Raw genomic sequence first — 10,523 nt, 5'->3', positions numbered from 1 at the left:
CTTCTGGTCTGATTTTCTTTTAAGATCATCTTTCATCCTCTTTACTTCGTCTTTCATCTCCTTTGCCTCATTTCCAGCTGATTGATTTTGGCTTTCAAGAAAATATTTTCTCATTTTAGTTCAAGTGCCTCTGTTTCCAGATGACTTATCTTAATTTTTAAGTTCTTTTCCCAATTGTCTTCAGCCTCTCTTAGTTGTGTTTTGAGTTTTTCCACAGCCTGTATCCAATTTGCTGGGATTTCTGGTTTATCATTTGCTGATCTGTCCCCATCTGTTCCATTTACTGAGTAGAAGCTGCCTATTGTAGTTTCTTTCTTCTGTTTCTGTTGTTTGTTCAAATTCACCCCTTCTTTACTCCCCATATTTGTCTGTGCTCTTGTTCCTCTCATTTTTTTGTTTTTTGGGGACTTCTATCAGTCTCTCCTCTTGGAGCTTTAACAGAAGATCTCTTGGTGCAATCTCTGGGGGAGGGTAGTTGGGGGTTTGAGCTTTCCTGACCTCTGGAGGCTTTTGATTGGCTTAAAGTCCAGCAGTCAATGAGGATGGATGGGGAGCCTGGGCTTCCCTGTGTTCTGGAGACTTTTGATGGGATTGAGTTCAGCTTAGTTGGGCTGGGTTTACTCTGAGTTTTAAACTTCCTGGAAGGCTGGAGTAAATATGGAGGATCTCCAAAGCTCTGGCCAGGCTGCCAGATCTATGCTCCTTCTAGGCTGCCATCTTGACTTTGCTTCTAGGTTTCTGTTTTTTTCAGAAGACCCTGCTTTCTAAGGGGGAAGGTGCGTGGCCTCCCTGGGCTCTGAGGGCTCCTGATGGGATTAGGTTCAGCTGGTTCTTTCAGAAGACCCTGTTCTCTAAGGGGGGGAGGGGTCGTGGCTTGGCTAGGCTCTGAGGGTTCCTGGTGGGATTAGGTTCACCTGGTTTGGGCCAAATGAGCCCTGAAGCTAAAAACCTTCTCCTCCACAATCTGTGTTGAATGCCTGGAGACTGGCCCGGGTTGTTTTCAAGGTAAGCCCTTCACTGGCATTGAGGTTTTTGTTCTTTCAGAAACTCTGAGGGCTCCTGATGGGATTAGGTTCAGGTGGTGTGGGCCGAATGATCCCTGAGCCAAAAAAAGGAAGAAAAAAAAACACAACCTCCTCCTCCACAGTCTGTGTTGAATGCCCAGAGACTGACCCAGGTTACTTTCAAGGTAGGCTCTTCAGAGTAACCTCTTTGCCAGCCCTGAGTTTTCTGTCCTTTCAGTAGCTCTGAGGGCTCCTGATGGGATTGGGTTCAGCTGGTGCCCTAAAGCTGGGACCTCCCTTGAGACTCAGATGGAAGGACCCAGCCAGGGGGCTACAGGCTTCCCCCTTTTCTCTATGTTTCTGTGCTGTCTGTGTTGGGTGCCCTGGAGACTGGCTCAGGTTGCTTTCAAGGTGAGTCCTCAGAGCCCTGAGGTTCCTCCTGCTGCCGTGGGCTCAGCACTCTGGGTTGGGGGGGGATTGGTCCTGGGACCTTCCTTCTGCCTACCCCTTAGATCCGAGTGATCTAGGGTTCTGGCTTTTAGGGTGCAGTACCTTTTGATCCAGGTCCAGGAGGAGGGTTCCCCAGGTCTATCCTGTTGTTCAGCTTGAATTTCGGTGTCCTAGGAGCACTCTGTTTGCGATCGGTAAGGAAGGGTTTCTGAGGTCTGAACTTTCGCTGCTTCTATGCTGCCATCTTGACCGGAAGTCCTATATCTGTATTCCTAAGGAATAAAACAACTAAAAGTAAAAGTTAGTAAATGAATAAAAAGTATTCAGCTTGAACTAACAAAAGACTTGTATAGAATCATGTAACTATGCAAACCCCTCCATTTTGTATTTAAAAAACATATAGCAGTTTTGCAGGGACAGAAGACAGGATTGTTTGTTCGAAACAGATATATTTAGCTTGATGGCAAACCCTCAACTATAGGGGAGGTTTCAATCAGTTGGAGAGTGACTGAACAAATTGTACTATATGAGCGTAATGGAATACTACTGTGCCATATGGAGGAGATGGATGATTTCAAAAGACCCTGGAAAGTCTTCCATGAATTGATGCAGAGTGAGGTGAGCAGAATCAGGAGAACAGAGTGCACAGTGACAGCAATTCTTTCTGATGAACAACTGTGAATAACCTCAGCAATAGGAGGCAAAAGAATCCCAAAGGTTTCATGGTGAAAAAGATCTCATGGAATTTGAATGTAGATCAAGGTTTACTATTTTCACTTTATTTTCTTTATAGTTGTTTTTCAACATCTTCTTCCAAAACATTTGGAACATGGAAACATATTTTGTGTGATAGCACATGTTCAACTGATATTGAATTGCTCGTGATCATCTCATGCAGGGGTAAGGAAAGGAGGAGAGAATTCATTACTTAACATTTTAGAAAATGAATGCTTAAAATGGTTTTTTACATGAGACTAGAAAAAAGCATTTTATTGAAGGAAAAAATGAATCATGTAGGTTTCTCATCATTATATCCTGATAATCATGCAAAAATATTACAATAATTCATACTTTTGAATTTAATAGAATTACGTTAGGTTAGGGAGAATGTCACAAAGTAGGAGCAAAACTCATATCACAAGAACTCAGAATTAGCATAAAACTCAACACCATGGAAAGGTTATACTATTCACATATGGGATAATTGATTTTCCCTTCCACACATATTGATCGAAATGGAGGTGATCCCTCAGCCATACGGTATCCCCAAATACAAGAAAATTCAATATGTAGTCTTGGTCTTGAATAAATTTTTTCAGTGTGTTTCCATCGAAGCTGTATATTATTTCTCCTCATTATTCTTTCAGATATTGTGCATGTCTCTGAAAGATGAAAAGAATACTTATTACAATTGATTGTAAGTGTGCAGAACTTTACATTTTCAAAAATAATTTGGAACATAAAAATATTTCTTCAGTAAAAATGTAAGCCAATTTTCTCTCTTTTTTTTTTACCCACAATGCAGAGTAATAATGCTCTAAAGCATGATAACACAATCAGAGCTGTAACTTCTCACCCAGCATCTAAAAGAAGATATCCTTGCTTGCCATAGCAATCCAGGAGTTACCATCTCTGTGCTTTTCAGTCCATTCCCAAACTAGAGTCTGAGGAGAAGGCTGGTCCTAAGAGAGGGTAAGGGATCAGGGTTGTGGATAATTTTGTATGTTGATCATTTATAGCCTTGAAAGACCCAAAGAATTCTGGGAGTGGGTTGCATTTACGAGGAAAATAAGCACTTCAGTTTTAAATATAGTCAGCTGAGATGTTTATGGGATATTCATAGTAAAATGTTAAATAGGGAGTTTATTAATTTTGTTTGTAAAATGATGAGCTTGGAATATATATATATATATGTATATATATATATATATACATAAATCTTCTTAAATCTTTTCCAGCTTTAAATCTATGCTCCTAACTTATCCAAAGATATAGTAGACATGACAACCATTTATTTTTCAATGTCATGAATAAAAAGACATAGGAGATCAGAGGTTATGGCACAGTATTTTGTCCTCAGAGCTCCATCCCTATTGGTATAGAATCTATACCAAGAGTGGCAAGAGCTAGGTAACAGGGGCTGAATGATTCATCAACATTATCACACTGCTTGGAACTGTCTGAAGTCAGGTTTGAACACAGGATTTCTCATCCCTAGGCCTGACTCCCAACATCCTGAGTCACCTACATGTCCTGTTTAATATTCTTGTTGATTAGGATGATATTGATATGCTAAGAATTTTCATTATAGCAATTCTTTTGCCCGTATCCTGAAAACCCTATTTTCTAATTATGATGTTATTATGGTATCCTATATTTGTGACATCATAAATCATGGATAAATAAAGGATGAAAATTGAGGGGCTTATTTTAAGAGGGCTCACATTCTTTTTATTTATTTTTATCAATTGTGAGTGAAAAAAGAGAAATGTACTGTTGTTTTTTTGTTATTCCTTCATTAATAAGATATTGTCAGTATATATGGTTTTAAATTTCACTTAAAATTAGGTAAACATTGTTGATGAGTCTCCTAGTAAAAGAACTTTAACCCTTCTGGTATCATTCACTTTCTACCAAGGTCCACTCAGTAAAAGGCCATCATGGCTGAGCTCCTTGATTCCCTTCTACTAATAAATATTTTTCTAGCTTTGTTTTTTTTTCACATCATGTCAAGAAGTTGCTGATTACTGAATATCTTCTGGTACATTCAGAAGTCAGATATGGTGATATCTATAGGCATTTATTCTGACTAAGTAGTCATTGAAACTATAGGAGCAACCATGATATCCAAGAAGAATGTGCAGAGTGAAAAGAAAAAATGGCAAAGCACTGAACCTTGTGATATGTCACATTTGGGGAAAAGAATGAAAAAACAAAGTCAAGAAGAGTAGAAAGGAAAATAGGAAGACTGTATTGCCCCCAAAAAACAAAGGTAGAAGACAATTTCACTGTAAAGAAAGAGTGGCAAATGATGCAGAAAAATGAAGTCGTGAAAAGTAGAAGGGAAAGTAGGAAAACTGTATTGTCCCCCTCCCTCAAATGGGGTCATGCTAAGAAATTATTTTAAGGCCTCTATCTGGTTTTATTGATATCACTAGGTCAATCAGTTGTTTTTTATTATGTTCCTTTCTTGAAGAAAAAAAGCATTAGCTTGATTTATTGGTTTTGTCCTTGGTTCTTGGGGAAAGTCTTATTGTCTCAATATTAATTATCACATATTTTATCTTCACAATTATTATTATTCATTATTATAATAAATTATTAATTATCACATATTTGATCTTCACAAAACACTGCATAATAAATAGGCAAATTTATTCCTAATCTAGAAATGAGGAAATGGGGGACCAGCATAGCTTTGCCACAAGGTATCAACAAGATAATAACAGGATATCTATCTATCAACAAGATAGACAGAAGTAAATTAAGTTTTGTGGGCAGGATTTGATCTCATATTAGACCAGATTCCAAATATTGTATTTTTTCTTTAATTCATCTTATGTAAACACAATTTAAGGTTTACAATTTTTTTTTTGAGATGGCTTCTTCTTAAGAAATTAAATTAATATCTTGGTCTTTATTAGTTCCTTTAAACTAAGAAACATAGAATGGATCAAGATAGAAATTCAAAGTGAATAAAAAATAGCATTACAGAAGAGTGACTCTCATATAGAATACCTCTCTCTCTTTCTTATCTAACATAATATTTTAGATAACAAACATTTTTTTCTTTTGCAAATTTCTCCAAATGCCTCTCTGGATTATATATCTGAAAAGGAATTAATACTAAATAATGCCAATTGAACAGTTCGTACAGCAAATGAAGAAATTTCATTTAATTACTCTAAGACTTTTGTGTGTACTCAAGAGAGTTATAACTTCATCATTGACTCTAGGTGATTTCTGAATATTTTTACTACTAGCTGCACTTTATTAGAATTAGTAGTTATTAATGTGTATGGAATACTATGGAATACTAATGGAATTACTAATAATTCCAATAAAGTTACTAGAACCATTCTAGAATTAGTAGAACTACATTATTATGGTTTAACTACTATCAAGACATATTGATAGTTATCATTTGTAGTTGATCAACATGATAATTCAATATTCAATCTTCACTGATAATAAGATATGTCCTGTAAACTCAATTATAGAGTTGGTTCCATTTCATTATTCTTGCAAGCAGAAATTCTTACGATAGCAATTATTTTTCAAGATTTTTCCTTTTGAACTTTCATTAGGCTCAATGATCTGGTTATTTTATACTCCTTTAAATTTAAAGTCCATTTAATTGATACTTTCTTTTCTGTTTTGACATGTTTTCAGAGATAATGAATTTTTTTCTAAGAGTATCTCTAAAAGGATCTTACAGGTTTTACTATATTCTCTCTCCCTAAGTTTTCATCTGGCCAAATCACTAATAATTAAGCTTTCATTAATTAGTCTTCATTTTTGTCTGTGTCATGCTAATATTCCCTTTGTAAAATATTATTTTATTGCATTATGCTCTACAAAGGATTTGCTTATTATTTCTGCTCAAGTATATTATCATGGGGCAGCTGGTTAACTCAATGAATTGAGAGCCAGGCCTAGAGATGGGAGGTCCTGGGTTCAAATCTGACCTCAGGGACTTCCCAGCTGTGTGACCCTGGGCAAGTCACCTACCCCTCATTGCCTAGACCTTACCACTCTTCTGCCTTGGATCCAATACACAGTATTGATTCCAAGATAGAAGGTAAGGATTTTTAAAAAATCAAGTATATTATCAGTGTTTTGCAAAGTGAAAGGGTACTGAGAAAAATGCAATTTAGAAATTGTCATAGTTATAGCTAATTTGATTTTTAATAACAATCTAGTAAGTATCATATTTGTTTTTTATATAAAATCTGTGAGATTTTTCTAGGTCTGAGAGGAATCTTGATATCTCCTACTATTACGTTAATTTCAATGTAGTTTTATAATTCCCCACTTGTGTTCTCTTAGTAGCTTAGATGCTATTAAATACATCTATGTGCATACATATATCTATAACAGTATTATATTCTTGATGTTATTATAATTAGACATGTACTTTTGGGGGCATTATCCCCCCAGTGTATTGCTTATGGGAACTTTGATAAGCCTTTACATGTGAGTATTTCATCAATTATTTTTTCTATTACTTCTTCTGTCTGTAATAATTATCCTGTAGTGATTTCTTTCAATTATTCTCTTCCTGTTATTGCTTTTATAGTTCTGCTCAAGAGGGAAATTTACTTGTATAGTTAAGGGTTTGTTATGGGGAAATCTGTGCTCTAGATTACTTCTCATTCCACCATATTTCTGAGTTTCTCTCACACTGAGAAAGTTCTTAATAGATGTCTATTCAATTAGGTGAAACTACTCCAAATTCAAGACAGAAATGGACAGAATTTGCTTTATATATTGTTAGAAGAACCTAAGATCAAATTCAGTTCTATAAATCTGACAATGATTCCTGATTCTGAGAAGGTGCAGGTAAAGAATTCAAACTTTTTGGTGGTGGTCATGGTCTTTATCCTTAGGCATGAAGAAAACATTCAGATTATTTCCAATTCTTTAACAGATTTGTGGGCACTCCCTACAATGAAGCTGACCTTAATCCAGAAATATCTTCCCCTATTATGCAACAGTGTCTCTTGTTAACACACATCAGACCTTGTTAGTTTTCTGGAACTTGGGGGAGTATGGATTTGTTTTTTTCTGGAATATCCTTACCTGGAAAATTTTTCATTAAGAGTCTATTTAGAATTTAGTTGTATCTGAATACAAGATCAGTGAATGTGATCATCATTCTGTCAGCTTAATCTAATGGGGGGGGGATTCTCAAACTAAGAAAATTATAAAATTCTTCACTTTTAGGGCCTATGAATTAGTCAACTTTGCATATCAAAAAGTATGTAGCAAAGTGAGTTTAAATTATCCCAAGTATCTTACACATTAGACTATGTAAAAATTAGAACACATAGAAAATGGTATAAGGTAGAATTAAGTTGCTCTTTCTATTTTCCAATATAGAAAATAAAGAATAGTTCTCCTTGAGTACTGAGGCAAAGAAACACATCATTTTCCCCCCCTTTCAGTTACTACTCCCAGCAACCAGGGCATGATACAATCAGAATAAAGAGATGGAGATATAGATTTAGTCACAGAATAATAACAATTCTTAGATGGGGGTAATGACAAGGCATAAAATTTTGGAGAAATGATTTTTTTTTCATTTAGCATCATGTTTATTTTTTATCATATCTTTCAATTAGGTTGTAAAATCCGTGAGAGGAGGGGCAATGTCTTATTCGTTACCCACCCCCAAATGGGTGCTTAATAAATGTTTTCTTTTTTCAAAGTTTAACTTCCTAGTCAATAGGAAAATACAACCGTAAAATAAAAAATAGAAGTTTTGCAAACTCATTCAAAACCCTTTTCAACTCAGATCAACCCATCATGTTCTCCAAGATATGAGGAACAGTTAAAGTTGTCTCATTTCACTTGAACCCAGGAAGTTGAATCTTCACTGTAAATCTCCAGTTTTTTCAGGTTGTTATACTCTTGATTTTCTTATTTTGTTCTCTGTCCTTTGAATGGTTTTCTACTCTTCCTGCTCTTTGAAGTGTTCTCTCCTTAAGAGAATTCTGATCTCCCTTAAAAGTATAAGATGTTAAAAGAGAGCTCACTATCCTTCCACCAATGAAAACATACCCTTGAGAAATGGACAAAAATTCCACCACTTGACCCTGTAATTCTTGAAATCTCTCAGTCTTGTGAATGTTAAAAATTTCCCCATTGGGGAATTCTTAATTGGAACAAATTCCCTACTGAGAAACATTCCCCATTTTGATGTGAGAATTCTCCAGGATCAGAAATGGGAGGAATTCTATTCCAACCGTACTTAAGACTGCTTTAGGAGAGAAAACTCCTTGCTAAACAATGAAAGTACTTGGACCCATGCTTATAATAAGGCAAGGAGTTCTTTTAGCCAGGCCTGTATTTTGAATTGATACAATGGGATGCTAGGTACCTAAAAGGGTCGGGCAAGTTTTCTCTTGATGAGATTAGTTGACTCAGCTGTCTTTTTTCTTGTTCAGATTTACTGAGGAGATAGGTCGACACAGCAGCATTTTTTCTGATTCAGACTTACTGAGGAGATTGATCGACTTAGCAGGAATTTAGATGGGCAGTCCTTTGGAAAGCGTCTACAGTGATTGGTAGCTGTAGGGACTTAGGGGAGGTGACATGGGAGAAAAAGCCCTATATAAGAAAAAGCAGAATCTCTTGAGGAGATAGATATCTTTTTGGAGAATTCCTTCTGGAGGATCTCTGATGAGGATTGCTTGGGAAGAATCTCTTGAGAGAGGCTCTGGAGAAGGGAAGCTCTTGGAGGACAATCTGTAAGGAGGTCTCGCTGGAGCTCCTCTAAGGGGACTCTGTCCCTCTGGAGGCTCTGGAGAGAGGCCTTTTGGAACAGTCTCTGGCTGGAAGGCTCTCGGGTGAAGTCAGCTGATATGGAGCTGGCCTGGTGTCACTAGAATCCTTGCTTAGGCAGACCATGTGGTGAGTGTTAAAAGATTGACTGATTCAGGTCTAGGCCACATTGGCTTGAGGCCCTTCATAATTATTCCTTTCCTACTCTTTCTCTCTTTCTCTAATTCTTCACTATATTATTAATTAAAAATCTCTATAAAACCCAGTTGACTTGGGTATTTGAATAATTGGGAATATTTCCCTGGCGACCACCTCATATTTGATTTAAAAACCAAGATACTGTAGTGAAACATATTTTCTGCAGTCAAATTTACTCACCCTCTCTTATATCTATCACAATTTATATCTTCCACTATTTTAATCACTACAGTTTAGGACATCAACCATTTTAAATCTCACAACCCAAAGCCATTGCTTAAAGGATTATTTCTCCTGATATTACCCACCTGACCTTGAACTCTGAATTTATTTATTTATTTATTTATTTATTCATTCATTCATTCATTTATTTATTTATTTATTTATTTATTTATTTATTTATTCATTGATTGATTTATTTATTTTAACAATATTTTATTTGATCATTTCCAAGCATTATTCATTAGAGACAAAGATCATTTTTTTTCCTCCCCCACCGCCACCTTTCCCATAGCCTATGCGAGATTCCACTGGGTATCACATGTGTTCTTGATTTGAACCCATTTCCATGTTGTTGGTATTTTCATTAGGATGTTCATTTAGAATCTCTCCTCATACATGTCCCCTCAACCACTGTAGTCAAGCAGTTGCTTTTCCTCGGTGTTTTTACTCCTACAGTTTGTCCTCTGTTTGTGGATAGTGTTTTTCTCCTAGATCCCTGCAGATTGTTTAGCAATGAATATTCTTGTACAAGTCTTTTTCCTTATTACCTTTGGCTGGATCAAAGGGCAGACAGTCTTTTATCGCCCTTTGGGCATAGTTCCAAATTGCCCTACAGAATGGTTGGATCAATTCACAACTACCACCAGCGATGAATTAATGTCCCTACTTTGCCACATTCCCTCCAGCATTCACTGATTTCCTCTGCTGTCATGTTAGCCAATCTGCTAGGTGTGAGGTGATACCTCAGAGGTGTTTTGATTTGCATCTCTCTGATTATAAGAGATTTAGAACACTTCTTCATGTGCTTATTAATAGTTTTGATTTTTTTATCTGAGAACTGCCTATCCATGTCCCTTGCCCATTTATCAATTGGAGAATGGGTTGATTTTTTGTACAGTTGATTTAGCTCTTTATAAATATGAGTAATTAAACCTTTGTCAGAGGTTTCTATGAAGATTTTTTCCCAATTTGTTGTTTCCCTTCTGATTTTAGTTACATTGGTTTTGTTTGTACAAAAGCTTTTTAGTTTGATGTAGTCAAAATTATTTATTTTACATTTTGTGATTCTTTCTATGTCTTTCTTGGTTTTAAAGCCTTTCCCCTCCCAAAGGACTGACATGTATACTATTCTGTGTTTACCCA

General features: G+C 36.1%; 1 protein-coding gene across 4 annotated transcripts in view; it reads right to left on the bottom strand.

Moving 5' to 3' along the window:
- Window positions 1-2,199: 2,199 nt before the first annotated feature.
- LOC100026519 (complement factor H-like) overlaps window positions 2,200-10,523 on the bottom strand; it is an 86,264-nt gene continuing 77,940 nt past the window's right edge. For all 4 annotated transcript variants that reach the window (XM_056815684.1, XM_007481006.2, XM_056815686.1 and 1 more), the window contains one exon: window positions 2,200-2,836. In XM_056815684.1, the coding sequence (XP_056671662.1) occupies window positions 2,640-2,836 (197 nt within the window). In that variant the 3' untranslated portion in view covers window positions 2,200-2,639. The remainder of the gene's footprint in view (window positions 2,837-10,523) is intronic.

Source organism: Monodelphis domestica, chromosome 2 (genome assembly GCF_027887165.1).
Source record: "Monodelphis domestica isolate mMonDom1 chromosome 2, mMonDom1.pri, whole genome shotgun sequence".
Taxonomy (NCBI): domain Eukaryota; kingdom Metazoa; phylum Chordata; class Mammalia; order Didelphimorphia; family Didelphidae; genus Monodelphis; species Monodelphis domestica.
This window is presented reverse-complemented; position numbering and strand designations above follow the sequence as displayed.